At 52.5% G+C, this 17183-nt stretch overlaps 1 protein-coding gene across 1 annotated transcript in view; it reads left to right on the top strand.

The window, feature by feature from the left end:
• Positions 1-839: 839 nt before the first annotated feature.
• The window catches only part of GLRA4 (glycine receptor alpha 4), a 19271-nt gene continuing 2927 nt past the window's right edge, over positions 840-17183 (top strand). The window contains exons 1-7 of the mRNA XM_006026522.2: positions 840-954; positions 1787-1854; positions 3500-3723; positions 4139-4221; positions 5858-5998; positions 6403-6617; positions 8985-9134. Coding sequence (XP_006026584.1) covers positions 876-954; positions 1787-1854; positions 3500-3723; positions 4139-4221; positions 5858-5998; positions 6403-6617; positions 8985-9134 — 960 coding nt within the window. The 5' untranslated portion in view covers positions 840-875. The remainder of the gene's footprint in view (positions 955-1786; positions 1855-3499; positions 3724-4138; positions 4222-5857; positions 5999-6402; positions 6618-8984; positions 9135-17183) is intronic.

Below are 17183 nucleotides of genomic sequence, written 5' to 3'. Positions count from 1 at the left end.
AGCAGGAAGAAGCTCTTGGCTGGGACCAGCTCTCAGGCTGCTGCTTGCACCATTGTGAGTACTATTGCAATGGCACCTGCCACTGGGCAGGTAGTGCTCAGATATACAATCACAAGGCAGCTCTGCTCTTGAGATCTGACACCAGGGGTCAACATCAGATACAGAGGCAGCCTCAGGTCCCTGCTCCATCCCAAACCCACAAGCCTGTTAGCATGATCAAGCCACAGGACTGAGGCATATGTTGAAAAGCATCTGCTCTGGATGAGGCCAGGCAGTGTGGTGCCCCTGGTTCATTCCATACCTGCTGCAAAACTTCTGCTTCACCATCCAGCATCTGCTCTACCCCCAGGGCAGATGCTTCTTGCAAAATGATTAGTGGGAAGAGGAGAAATAAGTGCCAAACCCCCTGGTCTGAACACGTCCATGCTGCAGCACTGGGTACCTCAGCAGCTGCCTGTTACTGTCCAACACTCTCCAAGTCATTAGCAAGACATAGCAGATTAGAGATATGGGGATACATCTACCTGTCCAATTCCTTGGTATTTGTAGTCCTGACACTGACAGGGACTATGCTGGTAGGCTGTGAGCTTCCACCAAGCAGTGCCCTGGCATTGACAGGCTGAGACAACAGGAGTGAAAGGTTCTTCAAATCAGTGCCTTTGTCCATGCTAGAGATGTCTAGCTCTGAGAACACCAGCCCTTCAATGCCCCAGAAAGCCCTACTCTCTGCCCCACCTTGTGCAACCCAAAGGCATATGCTGTGGCAGTCCTGGGTGTCAGGGAGACAGTTATAGCCTGCTAACCTCCCTCCTTTCCCCAGGTTGGTTTCAGGGAAGGAGGAGATCAAGTCAGCCTCCAGGGGTGTTGCCCAGCCCATGTCCCCCTCGGATTTTCTGGACAAGCTTATGGGCCGAACATCGGGGTATGATGCCCGGATTCGACCTAACTTCAAAGGTAACAAGAGCCTCCAAGCTTGACAACCTCAGAGGGACCCAAACCCAGGGCTCTCAGAGGTGCTGTCTGCAAGAAGGGTAGAAGGGCAAGTGAAGACAATGCTCCTCTCCCTGCCCCACAGGCCCCACTGCTCCAGCCTGGGGATCCTCTATATGCAATACTGCCAGGGCCCTCCCACTCCAGGCTTGCAGCCTTCAGCTACTCCAGCCTGGGCATGCCCTATGTCCCTGGTCCTATTAATGTAGTTAATATCACACTAGTGTCTAGTGGCCTCCACTAAGATCAAGACTTGATCGCGATACAGGCTGGGCAGACACAGGGTCAAACCATCCTTACCCATAATGCCCATGAGCTAAGACAACAGAACAGACAAAAGAACATGGGGAGGCAGAGGCACAAGAGAAAGGAAGTGACTTGTAACCCGAGTGCTGATTTTGTGGCCAGTTCCATGTTCCATGCAGAAACACAGAGCTCAAGTACCTACAATTTTAAATGGACCAATGGGTGGGACAGAAACCCACATTCCCATAGGTATATTTGTTAATGCAAGGGGGGAGGGAGGGGGGAGGATCCAGCACATGTACAAGCATATGCATGTATGTATCCATCTATACAAGTGAATGTATGTGTGTGTATGAAAGTATAACAGGGTGTCTGAACATGCATTTACCCCTGTGAGTAGATATGGTCTTGGCATGTCTACATGTGTAATTGGTTACTTTGTGCACGAATGACTGTGTGCGCCTGGGTGCAGATGGGACAACAGTAGACTAGTTTTCATCTTGTCACCAGCTGCTGTAGGGAGGTTTTGTGTTGTCTGGTTGTTTCCCAGGCCCACCCGTCAATGTGACATGCAACATCTTCATCAACAGTTTTGGCTCCGTCACAGAAACCACAATGGTAAGAGCTGCACCGTTGGTGCCTCCTTCCTTTCCCAGCCCCTTCCCGTCCCCCTGGAGCTTCAGAGGAGGTTGGCAGGCTGAGCACTGTGCACTGAGCATTGTTCTTCCTTGCTCTTGGGATGTGAAAACTCCAGCGGCCTCATCATTTGGTCCTGGGTGGCAGACCCATCCTAGTTTGAACCAGAGGGTTCCCTCAAACTCACCTCTAGTGTTAATCCTGTGGTTGTTGTGGAGACCCAATGCCTGCGGCACTGAAAGACTCATAGGGAAGATGTGGGGTGCTTGTGGGGCAAGAGGCCTGAGCAATGCAGGGTGGTTGGGGGTGGGGTGGAGGAATGGCAGGAGCCTCATAGGGTCAGGAGAGTTGAATGGACAAGGAATCTTGTAAGGAAGGAAACAAGTGACAAGTGAAGGAGGCACTGAATGATGGCAAAAAGTGAAAGCAGGAGCCCCCTTGAAAGGGGAAGCCCTTGTGGAAGATGGGCAGGAGAAGGGCAGAACAAAAATCAGTGTCAGCCCCTTCCACAGACAGGTCTTGCTGCTCTGACTTGGCTCCTATAGAAATGTCTTATCCCTTATGTGGCAGAGCAACCCAGCTGACCCCATGGGCACTACACATCCATCCTGATATGCGGTATGGAGGCCAGCCAACTGCACTTGCTGGCTCCCACCCCAGGGCTCACCCCAAGGACCTCAGCTCCCTGAGATATGCCAACCAGCAGGAGCCCAAGGGCCTTGTCATTTGGTTAGATCTGCTGGCTGGCTTTCAAATTAGACCTGAATGTGAGACCTGGCTGACTCCTGGTCACTGAAGGTCCTGTGGTCCTTTGTAAGTGCAGGAGGATTCTCCTTTTTGCAGTGAGGCCAACTCCAGAGTGTTCAGCCTCATAGAACAGGCACCAGAAAAATCACAAAACCAATCCTCAAATCTTTGGTCTGTCTTTAAATGTTTTGCTATATTTTTGGCCTGGTTTTTGATTGCTGAAGTCCTCTGCTAGGCCCATGTGACACTGGAAGGAGCATGAGGCATAGCAGCTGCTTTGGGAGGATGCTACATGCTGTGTCCCAGGAAGGGTAACCTGCCACAAGTCTGAATGCTGGCATGTGTCCCACCCACAGAATGAGTGACGTAGTGATGACATGGAATGCAGAAGGAAGAGGGCAGGTTGCAGGAGGCAGGGAAGTGGGGCAGGCAGCCAGTCAGAAGGGCAGGGCTGGAAACTGTGTGAGGGCTAATGTCATTGCTAGACTGATGCCGGTATGGGCCAAAGTCCCCTAATGGTGAAACCCAGAAACACTGCCCATGTCCCAGCCAGAGGCCCCTGTGCAGTCCCTAGTACTTGGTTTCCCAGTCACATAATACTCCATGTTTTGCTAGCCAAATGGGACATGGCAGCAGTCAGGGCTGCAGGACAGAGATCTGCGCTGAGCAAGTCAAGACCAGCATTACATTCCTAGACACCCGTGTTTGTCCAACAGCAGCCACCAGCCCAAGGGGTCACACCACCCCCCATCTCTTTGGCTGCCTCTTCCCCAGCCCCACTCATCCTGCTGCCCCTCAGGTCTCCAGTCATGGAGGGCACCTGCAGCAGGAAACATCCCCACTCCCTCACTAGCTATGATGGGTGCCCCTCTTTCCCCAGGATTACCGAGTGAATGTCTTCCTGCGCCAGCAGTGGAACGACCCCCGCCTGGCCTACAGGGAGTACCCAGATGACTCGCTGGACCTGGATCCCTCCATGCTGGACTCAATCTGGAAGCCAGATTTATTTTTTGCCAATGAGAAGGGAGCCAACTTCCATGAGGTCACCACTGACAACAAGTTGCTGCGCATCTTCAAGAATGGCAACGTGCTCTACAGCATCCGGTACCAGCTGGGGGTCCCCAAGGGTGGTGGGTAATGCAAGTGCCCTTCAGGGAAAAGTGGGAGGGGGTTGAGAACAACTCCAGCTATTCCTGACACAAAATGTGTAACCTGCAGGCTCCATGCATGTCTTCCCAGTGGCTAGTATCCTACTAATGCTACCACCAATAGAATTGCTTCTGTAGCACAAGTGATGCAGACCTGTGCTTGGATTGGTGAAGGTCCCCATAGACTGCTCATGGTGAGGGAGTCACCACACCTAGATTTAGTAAGGAAGTCTGTGCCTGCTGTTAGCCCTGGGCTACCAGCCCAGCCCTTCTTTCCCCTCACATCATGGTGCTGCTCTTGAAGATAGCAGGGAGACTCCCCAGAATGTCAGGCTCCAACAAACCTATTCCTTTCTGTCTGCTTCTCCCAGGCTGACATTGATCCTCTCCTGCCCCATGGATCTCAAGAACTTCCCCATGGACATCCAGACATGCACAATGCAGCTAGAGAGCTGTGAGTACCTGAAAGTACAGGGCCACAGTTGACAGGGCATCACTTATGTGAGGCAGGTGTAAGGGCATGTCCCTTCAGCCCTCCAAGAGCTCCCTCCTCCCCCCTCCCATTTGCTTATCTGTTCCCAGCAGCAGAAGGGGAAGCCAGCAACATGGCTGTCTCGTGCCTCTTGAGTCAATGGGGGAGGGATCCCCCAGCAGCTGATCCCACTGGCCATGGGGGAGCCGATCTCACTCACCGTAAAAGTGGTCGTGCCGCTTCCGGAGCTCCACAGTCACTTCCAGAAGCAGCGCAGCTGCTTTTGCTGGCAGCCCCGCTCCCTAGCCAGCACTTGCAGGGGGGTCACTGGTGCTCCTGCCTGCCCCGCTGTCCGCCGGCTAAATGGGGAGTGTGGCCTGACAGGGCGTGCACCAGTGCTCTCAGGGGGTGCATGTGCACCCCCGTGCACCCTCTATATGTCACCCCTGCCAGCAAATCTGGCTTTCCCACAGCCTTGCTTAATGTGGGGCTGAGGAGCTCAGGCAGCAGGAGTGAGGGGTACTTTCTCAGTGCCCTGGGGCTGTCATAAGGGCACAGCAGGCCCACTTTGCCCATGCACACTGCCACCCAACCCATTCCCCTCCCTTGTGCCTGTGGAGGCTGCCAGGTGCCCGGGAGAGAAGGAAGCAGGGGTGACAATGGAGGGAGGAGGGAAAAGAGATGAATGGGGACAGCAGAAAGAGAAGTGGAAAGAAGGGATGAATGGTTGTAACAATGGAAGGGGAGGGGGCATGTGGAGATGCAGCAAGGGGAACAGCAGGTAAGGAAAGGGAAAGGGGAAACTGATCAGTGATCAGCCATGGGGGTACTGGGAGCTTGACCCTGTAGTCAAAGCATCCCACACTTGGGGAGGGGGCCTTTCACATAACAGCCATGGGAGGCTGAGAGGACAGGGAGGGGATGTGATAGATAGGCCCTGCACTGTGTACAAGCCCCTGGTAAGAGACCACAGCTGGTAGAAAAACCTGTGTGTGTGAATCCAGTGCTGTGCATGCCAGAGCAACTGTGAGCACCAGTGTGTGTCCCTGGTGTAGTATCTAGAGTCTCTGTGAGCACATAGCTCCCAATATGCACAGTGCATGGGGGCAGGTTTGCTTGCCAGCACATCTGCCACTGTAGGAATCCCTGTGGCTGTCGCCTCTCTGGGCACAGTGTGCACTCAGCTATGACTGCTGCTGCATGTGTGTGCAGGAGCCTGCTAGTGCCTAGGGCAGGGTGGGCTCATGGACACACGTTTTTATTTCCTCACCAAACCTTCACCTGGAGCTTCTGAGACATGAATGCCTGGACATCGCAGACTAGCTTGCAGACAGCATTCCAGCACCCCTGGCTAGGCAGGGCAGATCCCACCTCCATGCAGGTAGCCTGCAGGAGAGATCAGAAGTTGCCCACTGAGCCAAGTCCTTTGCTGCTACATGGGCTAAATATCAGTGGGGAAGTCCTGTGACAGCACCCTGTAGTGTAGAGACTCAGAGACAGCAGTACAGAGCAGCCTCAGACCTGCTTTTCCAGCACCCTCCCTTTTTAGAGCCACCCAGAGGTTTCCTTTCATTCCCTCACTGCAGCCATCCTGTCTCATCTCTTGCTTGTACCCCAGTTGGCTACACCATGAATGACCTGATATTTGAGTGGCTAGAGGACCAAGAAGCTGTCCAAGTGGCAGAAGGCTTGACACTCCCCCAGTTCATTCTGAGGGATGAAAAGGATCTGGGATACTGCACCAAATACTATAACACAGGTGAGCGCCCAGCAGGGCCATGCCCCTGCAGCATCGGAGCACTGGTGAATTGCACCTCACCGCTGGCAACAGAGGGGACTTAGAGGAAGTTCCAGCTGGGATCAAGAGAATAATTCTGAGTTGTAAAACAGCTTCAATAGGGAGAATGTGAGGGGGGAAAGAGCAGGGGGCACATCCCTGAGTTATAACTTGTCCAGGACAGCAGGGCTCACACACTGGGCCCTTTAAGGATCACACCCAGTCCAGGCCTTGGGGTAACATCTTTCCAGAGTGTCAGAATGTGTGCCAGGTTCTCAAGAGTCTTCAAAGCTTCTTGATGATGGTCAGGTCATCATAAGCTTTCTAAGGTGTTGCCCAGCCCTTGGGATTGTTTTTGCTGATGTGCTCTAGGCCTTTCCTCACAGGCAAGTTCACCTGCATCGAGGTGAAGTTCCACCTAGAGAGGCAGATGGGCTACTACCTGATCCAGATGTACATTCCCAGCCTGTTGATCGTCATCCTCTCCTGGGTCTCTTTCTGGATCAATATGGATGCCGCGCCTGCCCGGGTAGGGCTGGGGATCACAACTGTGCTGACTATGACCACTCAGAGTGCAGGCTCCCGGGCCTCCCTCCCAAAGGTCAGTGGCTGGGGGGTTGTTTTCTTTTCTGTGATGTGGCAAACTGCAAAATTGCTGACAGCTGCAGACAGAGAAACTGCCACTGGAATGGGGGTGAACTGCAAGTCACGATAGAGGGGAACCAGCAGACTGCATGTGGAGCCCAATCCTGAGGCTGCAGGTTAGCTGGGAGGGGCACTTGTACAAAACTGTACAAAACTGAGGTACTTCAGCCCTAAAAGAACAGGTTGGTTTGCAGCTAAGGATCAAGGAACCTGTACAGGGCTGAGCATGAGATGGTCCCTCTCCCCCAACAGTACAATGCCTTGTGCAGCCTGTGGTCATGTGCTCCTTGCTGTATTGTGCAGTTGAAGGTGCTTCAATTTTTGCCTTCCTCCTGCCATGAAACCTCCCTTTTGGCCAGGCCTGCAGCTGCCAACACACACAGCCCATCTGCTCATAGGAACTATTTATAGTTTCCTAATTCAGGAGAAGGATTCTTCTTCCTGCATCCAGTGTGTCTGGAAAATGACACTATGGCTTCTCCATGGTCTTGTTAGCCACATAACCACGTGCACAGAGAGAAAACAAATGCCAGTAAATTGAGGATTTCTCTGAAACTGCCTAAGTGAAGGAACTGAAAGTTGCCTCACCCAGGTACAGAGAGGGGCAATAGGCAGTAGGAGCTGGCAGGTCACAATTGTCCAAAGAACCTAAGGTATAAGTAGAACATGTGGATTCCTGGGCCTGTGTGTTCTAACCCCTTAGAACTTGTTGCCTTTAAAGCAAATAAGCAGCCTGATGGTTGCACTTGTAACCCTGGCACTGAACCACTGAGAGTGAAATTGGTAATAAGCTTCTGAGATTCGCTTCCTTGATCACAAGCATCCAAGTGGAAAGACATGCAAAGAGGGCACAGACAGGCAGAAAAACAGACAGGCTGGGAAGGAGGTTCCTACTCCTTCCTATTTGAGTAATTAAAGGGCAGTTAGCAACTTAAGAAAGGAAAAAACTTTGCTTAAACTCCAGGCAGGATTTATAATGAACTCAGCCCTGTGGGTGCTGGTTTGCTGGGAAGTTCAAAATCTGGCTCCCTGTTATTTTAAAGCTGATGGCATCGAGGTTTTGTAAGGGATTAAAATGGGTGTCTGTCTTTCAGTTGGGGACAGGGTTATTCTGAAGGCTCTTCTTCTCCCTGCTTTGATGTGACGATGAGAACCAGCTGTGGTTTATTTAACACTGGAGGGGCTGTGTTGCCCTCACTGAGATTGGAGCTCTGTTGGCTTGATGCTGCACAGGCACACAACAAGGGGGGCACTGCCCCACAGAGCAGGAATAGGCTTCGGAGGACACCACTAGCTAATTAGTCCTGCCAGATGGAGGCTTCTGCCTTGAGTAGAAGTTAAATGTGCTAGAAGTCCTAGCTATCGCAAAGACCTACAAGACTAGTGGTCTCTGCTCAGTGGTGTTCGAGAGTGGAATAGCAGCAGGTGCTGCGGGTCAGGATGAAGGGGTGTTGGCAGAACTCTTTGGGAAGCCCAGGACTTCGGATCTCCAGAGGCAGGACAGAGGTGCGAAGGCAAAGTTCACTTGGCCCCTGCCTGGCTATAAAGGGGATGAACAGCCCTTCTTCTTAACCAGCCCTAGAACTCACTCTTCAGCCTTAAGCAAAGGAATGAACCAGAGTACTTACACCCTAGGAGTGAGCAGGGTCTTGGTGCAGTCAATGCAAGGGAGACTGCTCATCCAGCAGCACAGGGCAGCAGGGAGCTAGAACTGGCCAAGCCTTGCAGCAATCAGCACTGATGGGGAGCGAGACCTTCCTTATCCCTGGCAGCTCAGTGGCTCAGAACGAGCATCACGCGGTGGAGGGCTGAGAGAACAGAGCCCTGCTGCCCTTCTCCTTCTTGGCAGGGCTTCAGGGGGCTCAGGGAAGCGGGGAGAGCAAGGACAGGAGTTGAAAGCTGCTCTATATTAATAAAAGCAGGAGCTAGGAGAAGGCAGAGGGGTGGAAAATGTGTACCTCTTGTCATGACCCATTGCTGGTAAAGAAGCTCCTGAGCAAGACATGGCTGGCACAAATCAGTGACAGGTGCCCTTCCCCATCTCTCACAGGGCCACCACACTAGGGCAGCTCCTAAAAAGGGCAGGACAGCACTGCCCTCCCTTCCTGAGTATAGTTCTCCCTGTGGGGCAGAAGAGAGAGGTTAGCATGAGGGGAGGGAATGGAATGAGAACAGGGGCTGAAAAAGCAGAAGGGAGAGGCTCTGGATGAGTAAGCACTTTGGGAGGCCTGGCATCAGGGGCTGCCCTCATCCCTGCCAGCTGGGCATTGCTGCCATGTGTTGCCTGATGCCTCGCAACCCCCCTAACCCCTGGATTCTGCAGGTCTCATATGTGAAGGCCATAGATATCTGGATGGCTGTGTGCCTGGTCTTTGTCTTTGCTGCCCTGCTGGAGTATGCGGCTGTCAACTTTGTCTCACGCCAGCACAAGGAGTTCATGCGACTGCGCAGGAGGCAGCGGCGCCAGAGGATGGTGAGTCCCCTGCTCCGGCACAGGCTTCAGGGAGGCGTGCCGTCTGGCCCCACTACAGAGCTGACCATAGGGTAGGGACACACACAAGCTGGGGTCTCCATTCCCAAGTGCATGTCATTATCTAGGCAGACAAGGTTCCTTGGGTGAATTTGATATCTTTTATTAGACCAACCCAAATAGTTGGAGAAAAGTTATTAAGCAAGCTTTCGGGTTCAAAAACCCTTCGTCAGGCTAAGGAAGTTTCAGCAGTTGGTGTGCGCTCTGTCATTAACCAGGGCCTTCCTGGGTTCTAAGCAGAGTCACCCAGAGCTTCTGCTCCAGGGAGCTGTGAGCCCAGGACAGCTCAGTGAACTGTGTCCTGTCTCCGGTGACCTAACAGGATGAAGCTTGGGAGGCTCAGCAATCCTGTAGCCCAGTGCCAGGCCCAGCCATAGCCCTGCTTGGAGCAGATGCCTGCCTTCAAAAGAAAACTCTGGTGTGGCATCAGACTGGACCTTGGAGCAGGCCTAAGCCCCAGTAACTGGGTCCATTTGAAGCCTTTCCTTTGACATGAAATCATGGGAGATGGAGGGATGCCTGGGACCTGATAGAATCTCACTCCTGCCAACAGTGGCCCACGTGATCCCAGGTCTGGAAAGAGGGCTCCGTGTGCTCGTGCACTGACCAAGTCGAGCCAGGGCCGGGAACCAGCAGCTCAGTCACGCACGTAGCATCCCTCAGCCCTGAATGCCTCGCTGCCCTTCACAAGGGCTCTGTGAGGTCTAATCCAGCTTGCACAAAGGCCAAGGAAAGATTTACCTTTGGCTGAGGTAGGGCCAGGTTCATGTGGAGAGGAAGCCCAGAGTAGCAGTAGCCCTGGCCTAGGTGCTAGACATGATGCCTACCCTGCCCCTAGACACTGGTACAAATGGGAGGATAACACCTCTGCCAGGGCTTTGAATGGGCTGGGTGTATAGTCCTCTGAGATCTCCTGTGGGGACCCCAGGCCAGGGCCAGCGGACACCAGGCAGCCTCCCTCCTCCAGCAGGAAACCCCATTGTTCTTGCTGCTGGAAGGGGGCTGGAAAATGTCCCTTCTCACTGCTGCATGCAGTCCCAAGCCCACGATTACTGGTCCATTGTCATGGCAACAGAGGGTACACTGCTGATCAGAAGTCAGGGCAGCAAGTGTGCTCTCAGAAAGTGCAGCAGCATCTGCACTTTGGTTGCCTAGTGACAGGGCCCAGACAGGGTCTGCTTGTTTGTATTGGGAATTGTAATCTGAAGTGAAGGGTCCCCCGGCTGTGCACACCTGAGGCTGGGGAACATCCATTTATTAGACCCATATGCTGCCTCTCACAACAGAGGCTAGGAACCCCAGCCAGACCAGAGCACCAGCCTCACCACGTGTGCCAAATGGAGCTGTGCCAGCTCTGACACCAGCCCTCACCTCTGCTGCTGATTCCACAGAGCCAGCTGACCTTGCTCTGCCTACCCAGGCAGGGGCTGAGCCCATGCCCCTTCCTAGCAGTGAGAGCAGCCCCTGCCTGTAGTCTGCCAGGAGCTGGGTCAAGCTCTGAATCTGGGCAGGGAGCATAAACAGGTAGAAGGAAGGGACACAACATCATGTCAGAGGAAGCTGCATCCAGCAAGCAAGGTGGGGAGCTTGGAGGGCAGGGCTCCAGGGCAGGCGCTTTGCAGTCCTTCTGTTCAGTTTGTCACTGAGGTCCTTCCCCCCCCACCGCTGCTTTCTAGTGGCCTCATTAGGTTCCTAGGGATCTTTCAGTGACCTCTAGTGGATAATGTATTAGTGGCAGGCTTCAGGCCCCATGATAAGGCTCCCTAGAGGCAAGTGAGTTCGTGCCACACTGAGGCTGCTCCCCTTGGCACTTCCAGGTCAGAGGATGCATTTTACACCCACTGGGCATAAATGCACCACCCAGTTGGCAGGACAGAATGAGATCTGAAGTGCCTGACTGCATCAGCTCCAAACTGTCAGTGAGCCCTGCAACAGGATGAGGACCCGCAGCTCCTATTACAGCCAATGTGAGACCAGAGCACCCAGCCCCTCATAGACTGAGGAATTTGGTCTGCCTAGCTCCTGGCGCCATGGCCACCTGCTAGGGCTCGACACTGAGCTTTCATACATGCAGACAGCTGTGGAAGCACTGGGCTGTAAGAGGGGCTCTCCTCTACATCCTGCCACTTCACTCCCCTCTTCCCCACATCACAGGGGCCCCCTCACCCTATCCACTCTACCCTGCCTTCTGTCCCTGGCACTGGACTCTGTGATCAGGCTTTAGTACTCTGGCTGGCAGAGCCATCAGTCCCCCACTTTCCCATTTGTTTGGTCAGAACTGTGGGATGTAGAAGGGTCTGACCAGCCAGACACCATCCCAGCCTGGAGCAGCTGAGTGGCCTGTGCAGCAGCAAGCTCACCTACAGAGCACCCTTTATGTCCTGCAGCCCAGCTCCAGTGAAAAAGTGCATCAACTACTCTCCTCCTGTCCCACATTCCACCATGGCTCAGTCCATTCTCTTCACCTGGTATCCATTTACCATATGCCCCCACAAACCTCCTATCTACACCCTCCTTCCATGGAAATGTGGCACTGGCTTTTTTGCTGGGGATCGGTGCATCAGAGGCCTAGCACTCCAGCCCAGCAAAGTGCATCCAGCATGAACATTCAGACACTAGGATGGGTACATGGATGGTTCTGTTTGGATTTAAATGGTGTCAGTGTTATATAGTGGTTAGGATATGGCAGGAGTCCATAGGTTCTAATTCCAGCTCAGTCACTGTCATTGTCTGCCCATGGGCAAAACACCACTCGTCAGGGGCTCAGCTCCACTTTCTGAAAAGGGAGAGTAATGATACCCTCCTCACAAAGCAGCATTACTTAGAAGATGTGTCAATGATTCAAAGAGTGAGATGGCCCGTCTGCAACACTGGGGTTACGTTTATTGGCTGTTATTTATTGCACCGCTCTGTTGGGGGTCTCCAAGCATTTCATCAGGGGAACTCAGGCTGTGTTTCTGCTGCAATGAAGGGTGTTCTTGATTCAGATCAGAACACCAGGAGGCCAGCCATGGGCACTTGAACCTAGATGGGAGCCTGGAGTTGTGCTCAAGCTTTCTCTCTGGGTTTACAACCCATGCTGCCTTGTCTTAGCTGCTCTTTAAACAAAAGTTAATTAATGTGGGTTGGCCATGTTAGATGAGGCAGACATAGCCCAAGAAGTCAAGGTTCTTACACAAAACCATGCAGTGAGACGGTGACAGAGCCAGTTATAGTCAGGAGGGAAACTCCTTGTGTTGACTGCCTGCCACTGAGTGCTTTGGGGTCAGAGGAGGATTTGAGGTAACAAGATGAAGGCAGCTTCTCAGTGCCCAGAAGAGCTGGGAGACTCCCTGCAGCAATGCATTCATTCCCTGTTGTCAAAGGGACACAGCTCAGCACAGTAATGATATGTGCGTTGTGTGGAGAACTCCCAGCAGGTGAAGCCAGGTAGGACAGGTGGATGCAGGTAAATAGTGCTCTAGCCCAACTGCTGGACCCAGTACAAAAGCAACAAACCTGCTGCGTGGGACAGCAGGGCAGCACAGGTGGTATCTCTGGGGCTGGCATCAAGGTTATACTCTGGCAGGTCAGAGCAGAAGGGGGCTTTTCTGGGTGGGGTCAGGACTGTTGCCTATGCATTTGTAAAAGCTGCTCTAGGGCTCACGGGGGCTCTCAGAGGCACCGTTCCAGGAGTTTTACTGTCAGGTGGAGTCAAGCAGCTTTCTTTGCTGCTGATGACAAGCATTTTAGCCCAGGACACTGCTCTGTTGCTTCCCCTTGGGGAGCTATTCCAAGTCCTCTCTGCAGGGCTCTTGGCACCTTTTCAGCCCCCCCCTGGCTGCCTGCCAGCTGCCTCACTGTGCTCAGCTTCCCCAGCCCTCCCTGGACCTGAGCCTTCCAACCACTTACTGAGCTCAGAATCCAGGGCTCCATAATTCAAAAGAGGTCATGACAGCAGTCGCGTGCTGGACACTTATGGCTTCCGTTCTGCATAATCCTTCATCAGCATATTTTTTGCAGCCTGCAAGTAGGTGCAGTCCTTTAAGTGAAAGGCAAGCTAGGAATTCTGTGGTCTCTGTTGATGTTACTGAAGATTCAAGCCAGTGTTGCTGAGGGCAGAATTAGGTCTAGATGGCCACTCCTAATGGCCTGTCTGCACTGTTGGAAGGGCTCATTATAGCGTTGTTCCTAGGTCGCCTGAGAGGATTAAGTTAGGTGCCAGCCCCTAACAAGCCAAAGTGCAGCTCCACTCTGAGAAGTATCTGTGCAAAGCTGGCACCTCCTTACTAGCAGATCTCTACTCCTCAGCTGCTGGAGAGGCAGAGGTGCTGATGGAGCAACTGAAGTCTGCATACTGCTTTTTGCTTCTGTTGGCCCTGCTGAGTCAGCAGAGCAAAGTCCTAATGCTCTGGGGCTGGCTCCTGGGTTCAGGCATTGTGGGCCAGGATGAAGCGCCAGGACCTGCCATTTCCAGGGGCGGGGGCATCACAGCCCGGTTTCCAACTCCACTGCCTTTGCCTGTCAAAATTTGCAGTGATGCAGAAGGGCTGGTGACCAGACATCAGTAGCCAGAAGTAGGGCAAAGGATTGAGTTGGAGTCTGTTACTCCTCGTGCCTCCCCCCCACCCCCGCCCCCATTCTAATATATAACATCAAAGGAGGAATTCTCCCCCTGCCACAGTTCCTATGTGTCACTGAAACAGCAACCCACAGCCATAAAAGCCCCTTGGCTAATCAGGGGTAAGGAGGAGAATGACCTCATTTCACCGCTGAAGAGGAAGAGGACACTGCCTAGGTAGGCCCTCTTTGTCTTGCTTCCCCCTTTGCCTTCTTGACGATGCAACACATAGTTCTCACCCTGGGCTTCTAGCCCTTATGACTAAAAAACGTATCCAGCTGTAAGGCAACTGTAACCAACACAGCATGGTCTGTCTGAATGTGCAGGCAGCCTGAAAGAACACTGCTGAGAGGGGTTAACTGCTGTGGCCATCCCAAGAGGACTAGACATTTGAAGTCTGGTGGACAGTGCACACTTGACGAACGGCAGTTTCCCTGATGAGTGTTCCCCTGGCAGCTCCAAATGCCTCTTCAATGCAAAAGTCACCACCACACTTAAGAGTCCTAATGTGAGGTCAGCCAAAAGCAAAGATTAAATAGCAAACACAGGAGCGAACAGGAAAAAGGACTCTGGCTGCTGTGTTATTTGTGGTGTCTAAGGGCTCATCCACACATGCATTTTACACCAATGGAAGCCCAGTTGTGTTGACGTAACAAGTCAGTGCCAGTGTGCTACAGCTCCTTTCTTTGCTGTAACTGGTTTATCACTGTGGAGAGTTTTACCCCTGTTGGGATCAGGAATACTTTTGCACTGGAGTGAGTTACAGGGTAGTGATGCTCCTGTGTTCCAGTGGAGATCCTCCAGCTGCCTTCCCACACTGCTTTGGGCCACACCCCACCCACCTCTGCTGCTCTGGAGTCACAGTGAATCCAGACCTCACTCTATTAACCTGCAGCTGCCACCAGCTTTCCAATACCCTGAACCAGAAAGTCATGGATGGGAGGGACCTGGCTGCAGAATTTTACCTCATTCTTGCTGACACAGCAGAGCCACAGCCCAGAGGGAAGAACTTTCTTTCTAGCTACAAAGCCTAAAGTCTCTTGGTTGCAGCAGCCCTTCCCAGTAACAAGCCAAGCCTCTGTAGATGACACTCTCATTCAGGGACTAAGGCCACATCCAAACTAAGCCCCAATCCTAGTGGTACAGACCTCAGCATACACAGGCAAAACTCCTATCATCCATGCCTTTTACTGGTTCAACTTACCCTGTTTTCCAGCAGCTCCACAGGTGCTTAAAGCAGCTCTGCATATCTGCATTAGCCACCAGCACAGCTGCCAATCAATAGCTGTAACTGGGATACAGCCTTAATGTACATGAGGCCTAAATAGAAATGCAAGTTCCAGGTTTGGCCTCAGGGTTTGCTGATCCTCTTCCTGAAAGTGCAGGCTCTGTCAGTGAAGAGGGGAGTCAAACTTCATTCACCTCTGGAGCTCTAGGGAAAGCTGAGACTATGGTTTTAAAGGGCACAGGCTCTGTGTCTGGCTGTATAGTGGCCCTGCAACATATAATATTGTTCCCAGTCACCCCCCTCCCCTGGGACTTGCAGCCTACACTAAACCTAAAGAATGGCATAAATAAATCTCTGTAACAAAGGGGAGCTAATATCACTAATGTAACAGCTGTCTCCTTTTCCCACTGGGAGGAACTTGTCTAGCAGACAGGTTAACCCTGTTAAATAAAGATCCCAGGCAGTAGGCCTGTGCGAATAGGGAAGTATTTGATTCAGGTTTGGAGTCCACTGATTCGGAGGACAGTGATTCAATGCAGAGATTTGGATCACTGTCCCAAATCAATTCGGCTGAATTGGCTTCGGAAAATTTAGCGCTGATTCAGAGAGATTCAGTGATTCAGCCATAGACTATAATGGGGAATCACTGAAATACCCATAACTGTGTCATTTTTTGGCAGATTTGGATGAAAACAGCAGGGATGGTAGCCCCTTCTAAGGGCACAAGGCCTGCCAAGTTTCAAGGAAATAGGTGCAGAGGTTTCTGGAAAACTGCACCTGGAACTGTTGAAAGCAAAACTCGTGACGTGACTTTGTGTGTGTGTTAAGGCACAGTGGGATGAAAATTTGCAGGGATGGTAGTTGTTTCTATGTTCCTCCCCCCAGAGCACTGTGATTAGAAGAGGACCCCAGGAGGCCCCAATCCTTCCCTCCACGGCAGGGGCATGGATGACCCCATTCGCCTCCTTTCCCTTCCCTTCTTCTCCCCATCGCCAGCCTTGCCGCCATGGTGGTTGCTTCCTAGCAATAGCTCCAAGCCCCACTTCCTGTGGGCAGCAGCACCAAGATGAGGTTGGGGGGTGGTTCTCGACTGGCCCAGGGCCCATGAGTTTGTTTGCATAGGGCCCACTAAAGGGTTAATCCAGCCTTGTCTACTATCTCAGGACACAGACAAGTCCTTAAAGCACTGATGCCAAGGGCCTGTGCAGCACCCATGTAACACTGGCCTTCCAGTCCTCTCCCCAGATGGATATAGACCCAGCAGTTGTTGGTGGGGTAAGGCAAAGAAGGTAGAAGTCACAGCTCCAAGTTGCCAGGGTGGGGCAAGCACTTGTATCATTCGTTTTCCTGGTGGTGTTGAGGTTGCGGTCTTATGCATTTGAGCAGTATACCTGTGCTTTAATCTAGTTTTGTGGGGAAATAGAATACATAGGGAAAGTGAGCTTGGATGCACACACACATATGTGTACACACAGTGTAGGCGGCAAGTCCCAGGGGAGGGGGGTGGCTGGGAACAATATTATATGTTGCAGGGCCACTATACAACTAGACAGAGAGCCTGTGCCCTTTAAAACCATAGTCTCAGCTTTCCCTAGAGCACCATGGGCGACGACTTGGTACGGGGTCTGCGGGTGCTTGACCACCTAGGCAATAGCGATCGTCTGCTGGAATTCACCATCCAGCGCAAGGTGGCAAAAGCCTCTAGCAAGGCAGCAGCCCTTGACTTCAGGAGGGCGGACTTTAATGAGGTAAGAAAACTAGTGAAGGATGCACTGAGGTCCCAGAGCTGGAGGGAGTTGAGTGTCCAGGAGGAACTAGCGATCCAGATCAAGGACAACAAGAAGTCCTTTTTCAAATACATAGTGGGGCAAAAGAAGGTGCCAAGCAATGTGGGGCCTCTGCAGGACACACTAGGAAATCTGGTCATCTCACCTGATGGTAAAGCTGACATATTCAACAATTTCTTTGCCTCCGTATTTCTGAGGAGGGACCCGGATATCTCCCCCACTGTCCCCCCCCCCGAGGGCCCTGTGGGTGGCACACCCAGGCCTAGGGTTAATGAGGACCTTGTCAGGGAACTTCTGGAGGGACTAGATGTATTTAAATCCACAGGTCCTGATGATCTCCACCCCAGAGTGCTGAAGGAACTAGCAGGGGTCATTGC

The sequence above is a fragment of the Alligator sinensis genome, unplaced genomic scaffold (genome assembly GCF_000455745.1).
Source record: "Alligator sinensis unplaced genomic scaffold, ASM45574v1 scaffold387_1, whole genome shotgun sequence".
Lineage (NCBI taxonomy): Eukaryota > Metazoa > Chordata > Crocodylia > Alligatoridae > Alligator > Alligator sinensis.
This window is presented reverse-complemented; position numbering and strand designations above follow the sequence as displayed.